A 16,474-nucleotide genomic window follows, 5' to 3' on the forward strand; every position below is an offset into this window, starting at 1 on the left:
CTAATACATTGCACGGGAGACCCAGAACTGGGTGGGTGGGAGACTGCAGCCGCATATTCACACTTTTGGTTGCAAAGAAAAATGTAAAAATGAAAGAAAAAAAAATCTAACAAAAGCCATGACTTTTGGAAGGTTCCATCTATCAGAGATTTTTTTTTTTAAAGCTGGGGGGGGGGGGTAGCCATTGACCCATGACTCCCACACTAAAAACGTTCCGCTGCCCCTGCTGCACTTCGTTGCACTTAGCAGGGGCGGATCCAGGAATTCCGCAAAGGGGGGGGGGGGGGCGCAAACAATATTTCTGGCGCTACTTCCGGCGTTCATCTCAATTTTACTTCTTTTGTTCAACAACAATAATAAAGAGGGGTGCGCGCCCGGTGCGCCCCCTCTTGATCGGCCACTGCTTAGCTACACTATTACAATCCTGCACTCACCACATCTTTGCTTCGGATAGCCCTGGAATTTATGAGGTTATCTATACAAGGCTCAGGTAAACTGCAAAATGCATACTAACCTTCCTGTATCTTCGTGTTTACCTTTGTAGTATTATACGAAAGGCTCATTAGATACCAACTAAATCTTTTTAAGTAGTGGCCTGGTTGGGACCACTGAAATAACTAAACTTTACGAACTGTACTGGTTGAGGTGAGGAATAAGGTTTATAACATTTTAGGTGAGATAACGAGAAACCTCTTCTGAAATATGAAAGAGCATGTAATTTCAAGAAGGATTCAACATTTATTGGATGAAAATTGGCCTTGAAATGGTTGAGATATCCAAAAAAGCGATCACGACTTTCATTAGGGTCTCTTTGGTTTACCTTGTTTTTAGATATGTCGGTCAGTTCAAAACCGATTTTCATCAAATAAACTTTTGATTCCCCTTAGAATTGTATACTCTTTAACTCTTTCATGAGTGGTTTCTAAATGTCTCGCAAAACGTTACAAGATAAATCCTCACCTCAACCAGTACTGTGCAGTCCCTTTGGTGGCATGAATAATGAAGGATACATAAAAAAAAAAACGTAACAAAGCAATTGTGACATCACATCCGACATTTTCACTGCATGCTTCGTTCTATCACTGTAAGATCCCTTCACTGTTACATCGCATCAGCCCCCGACTTAATTCTCGCCTCATATTTCCCTTCCTTTGTTTAAAATTTTTTATCCAAAATATAGTATACAACAATGTTCTTTGCCTTGAGAGTTTCTGGCTAAAACTATCGGCAGGGGTGACTCCAAATTTCCCAGATACTACTACTATCGCAAGTGACTGAGGGGCGCAACCCCGAAGTGAAAAACACTTTTGAGACACAAATCCAGGCCTTATACAGTTTTAACCGGAAACTCGAAGGCAGAGTATAATTTGTTTCAATGTGAGAAGCCGTGTGGTTGATGCAATGTTGTGGACGGTTCATAGCAGCACACAATACTTTGTGATGTCACAATTGTTTTGTAAGACTTTGTAACATTTCACAGAGTGCAAGTGACAATAAGAAGCAGTGCGCGATGGCAAATTTGTTTTGTGATGTCACAATTGTTTTGTTAGATGTTACATTTCATAGTGACGGTACGAAACAGTGCGCGATGTCAGAATTGCTTTGTGATGTCACAATTGTTCTGTCACGTAGAAATTGTTACATTTCACAGCGTGCAAGTGACGGTAAGAAGCAGTGCGCGATGGCAAAGTTGTTTTGTGATGTCACAATTGCTTTGTTAGATGTTACTTTTCACAGTGACGGCTCAAAATAGTGCGCGATGTCGCTTTGTGATGTCACAATTTTTTTAAAGAAATCCTTACATCTCACAGAGTGCAAGGGACGGTACGAAGCAGTGCGCGATGGCAAAATTGCCTTGTGATATCATAATTGTTTTGTTAGAAATCGTTACATTCACAGAGAGCAAGAAGTGACAGCACGAAGCAGTGCGCGATGGCAAAATTCTTTTGTGACGTCACAATTGTTTTACATGTATTCATTAGAAATTGTTACGCTGACAGCTCAGTAGCACGATCATCCATGCATGCGCGATGTCAGAATGCTTTGTGATGTCACAATTGTTTGTTAGAAATTGTTACATATTCACAGAGTGACGGTACGATTGGTGGTACGAAGCAGTGCGCGATGTCAGAATTGCTGTGCCTCTGTGACGTCATTTGGCATACTCTAGTACACCATGGAGTGTCAAACATGTCAACATTCATTCTCACATACTAGTAGCTGAAATACCTATGAAGCTCTTTCCATAATATAAAACAAAATAAAAAAAATAAATTTGTCAAATTTTGAGTTTCGCATCTTGTTAAAACTATGGGCATCGGTGCCTCCTAGCCACAGTCTTAACTAGTACTCTCAAGTATATTATCATACAAAAAAAATGTACGTTCACTAATATCACCAGCTGGCTAAACCCGAGATTTTTCTCCTCGGGAAAATCTCTTTGGCTAAACCCCACCCAAAGAGGAACCTCTTTGACCCCACCCCAGCTGGTTGCAGATTTACCAGCGTAAAGGTTTGTTGCGCCCACTCGCAATACTAGTCTGTGTGCATTCTAAGTGCGTTCGAGTGCGTGCGCGAGAATTGTTACACTTGCCAACGGCGAGCATGCAGAGCGTCACAACACCATCCCTGTGTCGCTGTGCGGCGTATCGTGTACGGAGCGAAGACCTAGCATAATCAACGCGCGCTCTCTATTATCGACCCTGTGCTGCGCTAAATGCAATGCTGCGCTAGCCTGGAGACTTCACTTGTGACAGCACACAAAGTCAAGTAAAACGTCCACTCTTACAGGGAGGATAGAGGATAACGCCTGGCGAAAAACCCCACGAATTGAAGCCTCTCGCTCGGGTTTGTCCCCACACTGGTTGTGTCCACTTGCGCCATTTCCAAGTCATCGGCTTATTGTAGCTTCTCCATCCTTCGAAAATGGCTCTTGTAGAGCTCCTTGGAGATAGGTTGAAGGGAAAGGAAGATGATGTTTCCACCTCGAGTATCAGCGGGGATGGCAAGTTCGTGGGCCTCTACTTCTCTGCCCACTGGTGCCCGCCTTGCCGAGCTTTCACTCCAAAGCTCGTAGAATTCTACAAGAAATTCAAGAGTAGCCAGAGAGGTGCAGAGCTTGAAATTGTATTCATCAGCTCCGATCATGATGAATCCAGCTTTGATGAGTACTACAGTGAAATGCCTTGGCTAGCCCTGCCATATGATCTTCGCACAGAGAAGGTAAGATGAGTTATCAATCATTTAACAAGTCTAACTTAGTAAATTAAAGACTAGAACTACATAAGAGATCGAGAAGTTTCAGGCTTTGTTGCAGGTTCTGTCGAAATCTGGGGATCACCTGTCATAGTCAATTGACTTCAATATGATTTATTCTGCAAATATGAAATAACAATCCAGCAGCTCAAAGGCTGATACGGTATAGCCCGACCAGACGCTGTATCCATTATGGCCTGTACCACGACTGGGCTGTGTGGTGGCTTCACATCTGCACATCAGACTCACTATGAAATTGAACACTGTCACTGAGAATAAATTAAAATGCATGATTTTGAATCAATACACATCCATCAGATCTGAGCTTAAATAATGGGATAGAAGCTTCTACGTAGATAAGCATTGCACAACAGGAGATGAGATTTACATGTGTAGGATTGAATAAGGCAAGATGGAGAAGAGCTAACTATACACAGCCCAGTCGCTGTACATGGTACGTCGCGACAGGGCTGTACGCGCGCGACCACCAACCACTAGGAGAGCGACGTAATCGTATCACGATAGCTTTGACTTTTGATACTTACGTTCATTTTTGTCACCTCAAACCCATCGAGTATACTCTTCAATATTTACTCTACATCTGATGCTATCAGTATTCAAATGTACAAAATGAAACTTACCGAAATTGATCATCATATCCAGCATGTCCACACCGTACACAATCTTTCACGCCAGGCCAAGTTTAGATATCGGGTGGTCACGTGATGTGAATGCCCTTTCAAAAGGTCGCGCTGTCGACCGTGCTGTTACACTCAAGCAGCGTACGCACGGTTACTAGTATACAGCTATAAACTGTACTGGGCTTGGCGGCGGCTGGCGTCTGGTCGGGCGACAAGCATTGAGCTCCATACCACGGTTATTGTGTAGCAGACGCCAAGGTTTGTTCGACACTTTCAACGCACACGCGCTCGCTCTGGAGCACATCCGGTCACGCATGCGCATAAGTCAAGGCGCCATTTTGAATCCTGCAACGACGAAGCCAGACGGTCAGGAATTGCGCCAGAAAGTGTAATTTTATTTGTTCCACGGACTTATCGCAAGTAGTCTCCATGGACCCAGTGTGGCGGACTATTCTTCTGTAATAGAAACATGCATTTAACGTGAGTAAAGTATTCTGTTTAAAGGAGAAAAGTATACATTTTCCTAAGTTTTGTAGTTGTGTTGAGGTTCCTCACTTTGAGGCTGCATGCCGCGCACGTCAGACGCTGTTTTCGCATAGCGTAACAGCGTCTGGTCGGGCTAGAGAAGAGCGGGCAAGGAAGTAAAGTCTAAAGATGTAAAAGTGGGGAAATAAATTCATTGTCCAAAAGCATGAAAACTAAAGTACCAAAAGTATCAAAACAACATCAAGCGGAATAAGGCCCCGTTTACAGTGCGGGGCTGGGCCGAGCCCAGCCTTAATTGCGAGGCCGGGCCCCGCAATTTTGTCCGTTTACACTGCCGGGCTCGGCCGCACTTTTGATTCAAACCTTTCAATAATTTGTCGTATAGGTGGCGCTCTGCTTGTAAACAAATGCAATTTGGTATTGTCTGGTTTTCAGACCCTTTGCCAAATGAATTCCGTGGCGACGAAGTCGCCGTTCGGCAAAGGCCTTTGCCGGAGGAAAGAATCCTTTGCAGGACAAAACCACCTTAAACTATACTAGTTTTCGACGTTGAGGGGGTTAATGTCCTGAATAGTGAAAGATACAGGCAGAGGGTTTGGAAGCCAGACTAAAACTGGCCACGCAATTGGCCGCGCATTTGGCCCAGTTTGCGTTTACACCAAGAAAAGGCCGGGCTCGGCCATGGCTCAGCCGCGGCCGAGACCACCTCCAGAGCGAGGCCAAATGCGAGGCCAATTTTGGCCTTTTGCGCGTTTACACTGAAGCGGGGCTGGGCACGGCCGCGGCCGAGCCGAGGCCGAGCCTCGCACTGTAAACGGGGTCTAAGAGTCTACCACGGAAATAGCTCTAGGGCCTACATGTACGTACAGCTGTAACGCTATCTAGAGTAAAACCACCAATTTTCGGACACTTGAGCTTTTCTGCAATATTTGTTATTACTCAGGTATACAAAATTTTACAATGTATGTTCAATATATACATGTATATACTTTTTCTTATTGTTGATTAAATTGTTAAACATAATAAAATTTCACAAAATCCCATGATATCATTACCTTGATAATCCCCCAGAATCCTTCCGGCCTCTCCAGCATTCGGACGCACGCTATCCGCGTTCAATGTCAATGCGCATAAAGGCCGCCGAAAAATGAGCTGCGCCATACCTTGTTGGCACAAGGTTGCATCGGGGACGTTGCGGTGCCCATTGGTGTCCGAATTCTGGTGAGTCGGCACTTGCATTCAACCCCTGACTTGTACATTTAGTCACTGCATCGGCACGTATGGAGACTTTGTTTTCCTTTTGTGTTTTTGAGGATACCATCACACTCTGAGATTGCGATAAGCGAAAAATCTCGCAACAGAACAGCGTATTTCTCAATTCTTAGCGCTTTTTCGGTGACCCTGATTCTTAACACAGGACTTAAATTCGCACGCGCTTTGGAAAAGTTGCGCTGATTTTGCATAGTTATTTGAGAGCGAAATGTGGGATTTTAGATGGATTTTTTTGGAGGTGACTAAGGCACTTTCCCGTTGTGAACAACAGTGCCAGTACATGTGACACAATGTGATATGTGTGTGTTGTGACAATAGAATTTGCTGGCTTGTGATAAGTGATAAGCGTCCGGATTCTGGAGGCAACCGAAAACGGGTTTTTACTCTAGATGGAGGTAATCAGCATAAATCTGTCTGTAAATCATTAAAAAAAGAGAGAACGGGAGTAGTATACATGTAAGTAAAATGAGCATGCTACCATATAACTCTGTCACAGACATTGAGACTGCCCCCCCCCCCAAAAAAAAAAAGATGAAAATAATAATCAATGTTTTCAGCCCGTTATTGGCAGACACTTTGTGACTTTTATAGCTTTTCATTTTGAGTGTTTAATATACATGAAGATCATAATCACTGCTGCCTTACTCAAAAAGAAATAACAGGAATTGGATTGAGGAAGTTACTGATTTATATCTAATTGATGATAGTCCTTTGTCCTTTATTAAACCTCGGTTCATTACATCATCTAGAGAGGACACAGGTTGAGTGTGGAAATGTAATCAAACCTTAATGACGAAGCCTTGGAGTGGCTCCAACAACTATAAACTTCGTCCTCCCTAGCAACCAAAGTATCAACATCTGATGAAAAATGATTGACATGAAATGTGGAGAAACATGAGGATCAGGTTATGAGAGGACGAATGTGTGCGGATCTGCTTGAAAATTGTTTGCCACTTACTTGGTTGCTGAGAGATAGGATGGGAAAACTCCCCCCCCCCCCCCCAATGTAGAGACAAAGTAGACGTATTGTGCACATCCTGGATCTATTTCGTTTATCATTCTGGATACCTTTGAATGCCATTGCTATCACATAATAATGTTGTTTACATTGCAAACCTTGATGGCCTTGATACTGTTTTGTACAATGTATTTTAAGGTTTTTGGAAATGATTAAAGTTCTAGTGGGTATTAGCAACACTGCTGATGAGAGCCATTTTGTATAGAGGATGTGATTTTGAATACAACTCACGTATAGACTGTCTGATTTTTTTTTTTCTTTTGTAAACAGTATGATTGCCAGAAATCAAACTAACACTCTATACCATGTACACATGTTGTACAGTTGAATGCAAATAGATGTAATCATATTCGATTCCTGGTCTTTTTCATAATTATTCTTGTTTATGAAATTACAATGTAAACCATAGGAGGACTTTTAATCCACTGCATCTTGATGTAAATTTGCTACATACATTGTACAACATTATGTACATGTTCATGTAGATTATCTTCTTGTCCTCTGTCAACTCTGTAGAAAAAGAATGAATCTGCACAAAATTAGAATAAAAAGTTTTCGATTTGAGTTAGAAATGTCAATGGCATGTGCCTTTACCAGTACTCTCCTAAAATGTGTCACCAGTCTAATGATCAGTTATATATTCAGCAATTCTGAGTTGTTGTTGTTTTGTTTTTTTAATTTTGCTGCAAAAATAATGACATAGTTTGTTTAATATCAGGCTAAAATGAAAGAGCTAATCTTGTGCTCTACAAAGGTGTACATCAACACCAGCAATGAATAGTACTGGTACATATTTCAGTAAACAGAAAGGGCCTACAGATACACGCTGTACAGCATCCAACAACAGAACAGTGGATTTGACACAGTGATTGACTGCATTTGCAATGATGACACTGTATGTCAAGATGGGCTTACAGTTTTTTGTTGAATTTCTGCAGGCCATTTTCAGATTACCTATTGATGACTATAAATGTCCCATTTAGTATAAGGTGTTGAGGTAGCAATTTGTGTTTTTTTTTCCCCCCCTGGATTTAGCAACCTCTTTTAGCAACAGCCAGTCAGGATGCAGGATTCTCACATTTGCCATTGCAGCAAGATTTTCTATTGTAGCAATATTTTTTTTTTTTTTTTAAATGAATTACAACCCTGATGACCTCATCACAGACTTGTGTTTTCTCCTCTTTTTTTTTTCTTCAAACTAACAATTCTGAATTTGTCAATCTTTCCACATTCATTAGCCACATGATAAAACCAGACAAACAGAATTGCAGAGATTTCATAAAAATCTGATGAAATAGCAATCATTTTGCTCATCTGACTTTGCTGCAAAAGCAAATTTAGACATGGCATGGACTCGTCATTTTATCAAAATTGTGCAAATACCGTTCAGTTTGCAGCAAAGTACACAGAGATGAACTGACACAATCTTGCACAAAAATACGTGTTTACACACTCACAAGTGCAAACACACACACACACACACACACACACATCCCGTGTTACCATATATGGTCTTGATATCACTTGTCATTGCTTGCGAGGCAATACATCATTACTCCTGACAGACGTGTGTATGCCTCTCTGCCATTGCTTTGCAGAGGTACTGATTGCAGGCTGCTCCCTGGGAATTTTGTGCCCAGAAACATTGGCTTGGAGGTGATTAACATAAAATTTTCTTATGTCAATCCTCAGGGGCAACATTCGCAAGGGCATGCTTTCTCAGGTCAAATCTAATATCCACAGTGTACAATGTAATGTGACTCTTGCTTATATTGTGATATCTGACTGTAGTATTGCAATTGACAAGTGTTGTTACTGCTGTATGCTTACCAGCTGCATTTGTGTCACAACTTGCGGGACTTTAAATATTGATAGGGCCCTTTCAGATTGGCCAAGAACTCATTTGTAAATGTGTTTTAGAAACAGGCTTTATGCTAATAGAATGATTTTCTTTTTTTCCCCTGGTTTGGTAAAATCTGGAAGCAAGCACAAATTACGACATGTGCCAATCACAGTCTAGAGATGTTTTCTGTTGGAGTGGTGGTCAATTGGGCAAATTTGCAGTCTGAAAAGATAGAGGCAGGGCTAACACCCTCGTAGCAAGATCTTAAAATTATAATTGAAATATTTAGGTTATTATTTATAGCCATCCATGAGAAGGAAACCAGGATATAAAATGACAGTCATATTTTTGGTGATTGTGCCAGAGAGAGAGAGAGAGATAGATAATTGTACTGCAAAAAGTTCATTAAAAATGGAGTATGTTCATTAATTGATTAATTGATTGATTCATTGATTCATTGATTCATCCATTCATCCATTCATTCATTCATTCATTCATTCATACTATCCATCCATTCATTCATTCATCCGTTCATTCATTCATTTATTTTAACTTACTAAAACATGCATACATAAAAAAATGGATAACAATATGACAAATATAACATGACAATGTGACAAAGCAAACAAGTTAACAAACAACCCAAGTTATCAACTGAAGGGGTTTAATTCAATTCAATTTTAATTCTTTTTCATGAGAAGGCAATGGGCCTTATTTAAAACTAACCCACAAAAGTAAATGCAGTGTTTTTCTTAACTATAAACTATACGACTGTTACTGATACAACTGTAGATGCAATGGTATTCTTCCACATATCTTTAATATCTACTGCAATTATGCATATCATAAACAAATGTAGATCAATTTGTTTTATACATTGTCATCTTTGTAGTTCAAAGTGGTATTATAGTGGTGTAAGACTTACCAACTGTTATATTTGTTACAAAGTTACGAATACATTAAGATAACAATATCGGTATTGTGTGTAGCATATAAGTTCATGACAATTCATGACCGTGGTACAGTGTAGTCTCGGCCATGCCTCCTACCAAAGGGGGAACATTATATATACTGTAGGACCCAAACATCATGCTTCAAGCATCCAAAGAACTGATAGCAGATAGCAATGTACCAAGGCACCTTTTGGGAAAAGATTTAATCAGGATTTCACACTGATGAAATCAATCCTGCCATTTTCTGTGAAGTGTATTCTGATCAGATTTGTCAGGAAGGATCCCTTGTAGTCTAAAAAGCAGAATCAGTCAAAAAGTACATGGTGGCCGTAGGGTACGGTAAACAGGTGAATTGCTACATCCGATGTGTGTGTGTGTGTGTGTGTGTGTGTAGAATACCCCTATATGATGGGTGAAGATTTGTATGAAACCAGTGTGTATCGCAAAACTCTTTGTGAGGCCCCTAAAGAGGTAGTCATTAATAGAATAATGACATGTACCGGTATCAAGAGGTACCACAGCAAAATTGCCTCAATGTAAATAATATCCTGACGCTCAGGTGTGCAACAAATGTTGCGGCTCTTTTTGTGACGTGCTTATCATCAACTTAGCACAGAAAAAAAAAAAACACCCTAAAACCCAAAGTACATATTTGTTGTTGCTGTTTTCAGTGTTCAAGTTTGGATATGTAAGAAGAAATGGACTTTCTTGGGTGATGTACAATGTACAAGAACACATTGCCCTTGAGGAAGCATAATAATAGTAGCAGATTTTAAGGGGAAACATTGAGGTACACTCCTCAACACTTTGAATTGGATGACCACATAGAATTCTGTATGTTTATACATATGCGATGCTTAAAATACGATGCTTGTGCTGAATTTGTGCTGAATTTCTTTTCCCACCGGATTTCATTCCTCTTTCTAAACCTGTAAGCACCAGCCTAAACACAAATTCCTGTAGATAATCACTCCCAGTGAAGTAAGTACAGCTGTAGATTATTACAGTGGCCCCTGCTTTGTTAGAATGGGTCAGGAGACAAACTTTTCTCTTTAAACAGAGCTCCTCCTTTAAAGATAATATAAAGTTTTGGTACCTCAAAAGTTTCCCTGAATTTCCTTGTCTTAGTTTGTGTTTTAGGTTAAAGTACCTTTCATATAACTAACACTGTGAGACTTACTCGCCCCAAAGTGCTCTCATGTCTTAGTAATCATGCAATTAATTGCGACCAGCAGCCCCATACGCATAGCGACCAGCAGCCCCATACGCATAGCGTAATGGGGCTTCGCATTGTAGTATTCAGGATCATGAAAGATTTAGTATCACGGGTAAATATCAACTTAAAATCCAAAAATGTCTTCAATTTGAAGACTTACCAGTTAAGTTGAAGTATTGAAAACAGGCTTCGGGTAACGTTTGGTTCTGCCAATAGTCCCTTTCTGTTCGAATTGATGACTGAATTTGACTCGGTTGAGAGGACCTTGGGAGAGCTACAATTGTACAAATTTGTACACTGAATACTACGGCCAGCGCATTGGCACACATCACATGCGCACAAATTTCAAATCCATGAACGGATAAGATGTTTGTTTGCGCATGCGCTGGCCATCAATTTATGAGTTTAGAAAACTAGACTAATGCTGGGAAAGATGTTACAAGCAGCTAAACAGCAGCAGCCAGCATTACTAGTGGAAAAGGGGGGGGGGGGGGGTTGAGGTGACTTGGGCCCGCCAGAGAATGACAAATGCATTTGACCTCTGTATGCCAGTGGTGATAATAATATACATCTGCCCAGCCCACCCCATTGATGAGGCAGTGCCAGAGATGAAACAGAAAATAAAGGGGGGGGGGGTGGGGGAGGAGGGGGGGGGGGGAGAGAGAAGAGAGAGGAAGAGAAAGAAGAGAAGAGAGAACATTATTGTCAAGTCTGGGCATTTGGAGACAGAGATGCCAACTTGACTATCATGGGGCAATTGTCTGGTATTGGATGGCAGCAATGACCATGGATACATGTGTCTGTGTGGATGTACTGCTCCGAATTATCTCTTCATTAAAGAGGCGTGGTGGACGGGGTATTTCCACTGTCTCCAGCAGCGTGTCTCCCGAAGTTAAAGGCACCATTCAACAATCTTACCTGTTCAGAAAATGAGTGAAAATGAATGAGGAAAATGGGATTCCATTGGGATATATGAGCTGTATGGTGTGCTCATAGTTACTGGAGTCTGTGGAAATCTGAAGCTGTGAAAATCTTATGGTTGAAAAATCACTTTAAGATCACTTTAATGCTACTAAAATTCTTCAAAAGGTGACACTTCCCCCCCCCCAAAAAAAAACCCTGTGTGTAACAAGGTTTAGCATTCTCAATACTTCCGATAACTGGGGTTATGATCATTTATTCAGTTAACACTAATAACAGTTCACAATTTTTCAGCATGATGATGTTTGTTCATAAATTCCATGTTAATGACAATGTAATTCTCAAAACTAAACTAACAAAATACTACCTTTGCTGGCTAAAGCAATATGATTTTCAGTTCAAATACACTTGTAAGAACGAACACTGCAGGTGTATAACGTGGCTGGGGCGACAAGACCTCGTATCTACAAAATGTCAAATGTTCAGGAGAGCAAAAAAAAAAAACATGGAAGACAAAGCACTGTATCCAATGGGATAGACATTCCTTTGATATGCCGTGGTGGCTTCATTTTTGGGGTAAGACATCTAGGATTTGGACAGGACATCACTTAACTGATTATCTGACCATTAATCCAAAAAAGTCATTTTCACCAAAATTGTAGATACAAGGTCTTGTCACCCCAGCGACGATAAAACATTCAGAGAATTGTGCTGCCATTATTAAGAAATCCTTCAAACAAATTTTATCATGCTGTCAGAGAGTAGGTTATTGTAGCTTTGGGCACTTCTGTAATTTATGACGTCAATAGAAGAAATCTACCTCTTTATGTTATTCTTTGATTTACATGTAGGTATCACCTAAATGCCACTGATCTTCAGAAGTCAACATTAGTCTTTCAAATTTAGTAGAATTTATTAGGTGATCCGAGTATCCTCTCGGATCACCTTCTGTATCTGTACGGATTCTTTCTTCTTCTTCTTCTTTCTTTATTTCTCCCCAAAAGTTGTGCAGAGGTTAGCTCAGAAAGTGCTATGCCTATCAAGTTCAAACTTATACCATGTATGTATCGTGTCCCAAAGACGGCAATCGAACTAGAATCAAAGTGATCAGTCGACCGTGACGTCACTATGACGTCATTATATGAAAACACATTTTCATTCATATCTCATTAATGGAATGGAATTTTTCAATGAAATTTACGTCACATATAGTTCAAGGCAAGCGCATTATACTCAAATTCTCAAAATTCATATTTATCTTAAAAACGTGCGCGTACGCGCGCGTTGAAATATTTGTATGCTCCAATTGAGCTCAAAATTTTTTTGCACATGTTTCAGACAATTTGGAGCAATTTCTGAAAAATTGAAAAAATTGGACGGACGCGCGCGCGCACATACGCACGCACAGCTCATATGCAATAGAAATTTCCCGTTTTTTCACATTGATCGGATGTCTAAAATGTCAAGGAATATTTCCACCAAGTTTCAAGTCAATCCGACTCAATATGACGTCATACTGGCCCGTCAAAGTTGAAATTCCACGCGCGCGTCAATGGCGATATACAGTGCAACTATGCAAAAAAAACGTCGATTTTAAATCCGATTTTACTCGTCAGGATGGACGGTGACCCCCCATTTTCTTTACATATTTTGCAAGCTGATGAGTTGTACATGTCATTTCATGGGGTGGCGATACTTAAAAAATGATTAAAAGATATCACATTTCTTAATGAATTAAAAGAAGTAAATTTTCAAAATGACGTCATCACATTTCAAGTTCACTCGAGCATATCTCACTTATCCTTTGCCAATTTTCACCCAAATTTCAGTATGTTGTAGCTTATTAAATGGTCTTTCAAGAATGTAATAACACACATTTGATTGGATGACAACATCACCTCGTAAAAATGGATTGAAAGTAACCTTGTCAAATTTAATCAGTTTACGTGTTCTCTCTATGGGAGTGCAGTTTTTCTGGAAATGAAAATTGACATGACTGTCTTCTTCGAGCACTAGCTCACTTATGCTTCGGTGAATTTCTCCCAGATTTTAATATGTTGTAGGTGAGACTTTGGGCTATCGTAAATGTGCCATTTGTTCTTTTATACGATGTCGGGATCACGTCAAAAAACTTGGTTGAAATTAAAGCTTATCTTCGATGTATTGGAAAATTTCTTTCTTTCTGCAACTTTCTGTGCAATAACTCAAGAAAAACATACCCTATCACCACCACATTTTGCATATGTTTAGTTCATGTCACGAACATTATTTCACAAAATAACAACTACTTGATCAGACGCCATCTTGGGTATGTAAATTAGGGTCAAAGGTCATAAATGTTTCATCCTGTATCTTGGTAAATATATGTCCTATCTTTCTCATACTTTGCACACGCAAAGACCATGTTACAAGGATCATTTCACAAAATAACCACTAATTGCTCAGATGCCATCTTGGGTGTGCAAAGTGGGATCAAAGGTCATATGTACTTCTTTCTCAATCTTCGCTATTACATGTTATCTCTATGGGAGGGAGTTTTTCTAGATGTGAAAATTGACATGACTATCTTTATCAAGCACTATCTCACTATTTTCACTTTTTTCGCATAATAAAAGAGCACTTGACTTGCCTCTTTCTAAAGGCAGGGGGAATAATATTACCCATAACATTTGTCGTTAACGAGTCGGGGGAATGTGTACTTTTTTCAAAAGATGAAATTTTGTGAAATTCTCTTTATATTTTCCTTATATTGTTGTACGCATGTGACATCTAAGTTATTCATACACTGCAGTAGTCTTCTCATCCAGCGGTTACTGCACAAAAACTTCAAAAATTCATAACTTTTGAACGGATTGTCCGATTTTCCTCAAACTTTCAATGATATGTTCTACTAATATTGCTACATTCTCTCAATCCTTATGTTTATGAAGGTGAACTTGTCCTTTAAGGTTTTACATTCTTCAGACGCAGTATCCTGTCTATGTAATGCAATAAAAGATGCTGCTTACAGTGTTAACAATTTAGTACTTTAATGACTGTAATTGAACAGTCAGTGTGTGTGTAATCTCTGTGCATGTGTTGCAAGCGTTCGAAGTGCGTTCACACTCGCCTATCTATGTCAGCGAGATAGCAGTGTTTATGTTTGCCCTTTTCCAGACCAATCTGATGCTGCCTCACCGTGATAAAGTAATCTGGTTTGTTTTAGCCTAATGAACTTGTGGTTGCACACAAGTACTGTGAAGGAAATGATAGTGCTACTTTCTCATTATCTGGGTCTGACTCTGGCTATGGAAAGCTTCCTGCTCAGCTCAGATCTATACTTGCAGTAAAATACCCCTTTCACACTGAGGAAATTTCACTTACCTGATCGTGCAGTATGAAATGTCTGGCAGGTGAAATTGTGCATAAAATGTGAGATGACTTTTCAGAAATTTTAGCCTCTACTGTCCCTAGTAAACTCCCGGATGCCCCCGGGAAACTTTGGGGTGATGTCTTAGTGTAAAAGGCATTGCGGGTAAGCTCAAGAGCAAAAATGAAGGCCAATATGGCAAAAATAATGTCTTACGAGCCACTTCGTGCATGTGCCATAACGAGAACTTCCACTGCAAAAGAGCAAATTACAGAAATTCAACAGTTAGCTCATTCCCTATTTTCAAAGAAATCGTAAAATTTGTTTGTATATATTATGTGTTTGTATGCATGTATACCATGTATACTGTATGTATGGATGTACACTGTAGGTCAATTAATAGAAGTATAATGGGAGATGAGAGAAAGAGGGGGGGGGGGGAGGGAGAGAAGGAAGGGGAGGGGGTGGAGGGGGAGAAGAGAAGTCTATTGTGACATTCCAAAGGCTTTCTTGCTGGTTTTATCCATTCTTCATTTCCTACACTAGTTAGCCTTATTCACAGGCCCTTGCAATTAAAAGTGATGTGATAATCTGCAAACGGAGTGAGCTAAAGCCATGTGTGTCAGCATGATTGCCTTTTGTGATCTGCAAGTGTGATCATGTCTCTTGAGCCTGGAAAAATGATGAATCAACTCTTATTGAATCATTAAAGGCATAATTTACCATTTGCAGATGAAACAAAAACCCAGCATTAGTGCTTCAAAAGAGATCTAAAATGTGAGTTAGGGATAGAAACAACAAATGTAAAAATTCGAACCAGTGTAATCGATGTTAAGCATTGTTAACTATACAATACGTGAACAATAGTTATAATGAAAAAATTTCCAGACTAAACTGTCTACAGTTCTGATTTAATGAGAAAAATAGTGATATAACCTCATATTTTAGGCGTTATTGCAAAAATTTCATATGATAAGTTGTTTTGTGATACAACTGACCTACACATATACCAGGGCTCCACACTAACTTTTGTTTTTGGTGGCCCAAAGGCAAACATCCAACCTTTTTTGTTGGCCCGATCAGGCCACCAAATTCTTAATTTCTGAAATTTTGGTGGCCCGACGTGCGTTTTTGGTGGCCCCGGGCCACTGGGCTACCGTTAGTGTCGAGCCCTGCATATACGCATGAAACGTGATATCGTGAACATTTTTTAAAATCACCGCTCCCAAAGGTAAACAGGACCTTTAAGAATCATTGTATAGTTGTCAGACCATTCAGATGCTAATCTTGACCGTTCTAGAAAACATTTCATGTGCAGTTTCTCAATGCGCATGCTGTTATGGTCATGAGTGACAGGTATAAGGTCACCTTTCATGGGCACTCCCAGTTATACCGACGTTCTGTGATCACCATACGCTCAGAGGCATAATGGACATGATGAAATGCAGATTCGTTATCGAGTCCTACCGTAGTTCAAAACGACGCTCTGACAGTTGTTTCGCTATACATCGTTTTGTCCC

The 16,474-nt window shown here is 40.1% G+C and overlaps 1 protein-coding gene across 1 annotated transcript in view; it reads left to right on the forward strand.

Annotated features, from left to right (window-relative positions):
* Positions 1 to 2,836: 2,836 nt before the first annotated feature.
* The window catches only part of LOC140227354 (nucleoredoxin-like), a 37,999-nt gene continuing 24,361 nt past the window's right edge, over positions 2,837 to 16,474 (forward strand). Inside the window, exon 1 of the mRNA XM_072307767.1 lies at positions 2,837 to 3,222. Within this exon, the coding sequence (XP_072163868.1) occupies positions 2,926 to 3,222 (297 nt within the window). The 5' untranslated portion in view covers positions 2,837 to 2,925. The remainder of the gene's footprint in view (positions 3,223 to 16,474) is intronic.

Source organism: Diadema setosum, chromosome 4 (genome assembly GCF_964275005.1).
Source record: "Diadema setosum chromosome 4, eeDiaSeto1, whole genome shotgun sequence".
Taxonomy (NCBI): domain Eukaryota; kingdom Metazoa; phylum Echinodermata; class Echinoidea; order Diadematoida; family Diadematidae; genus Diadema; species Diadema setosum.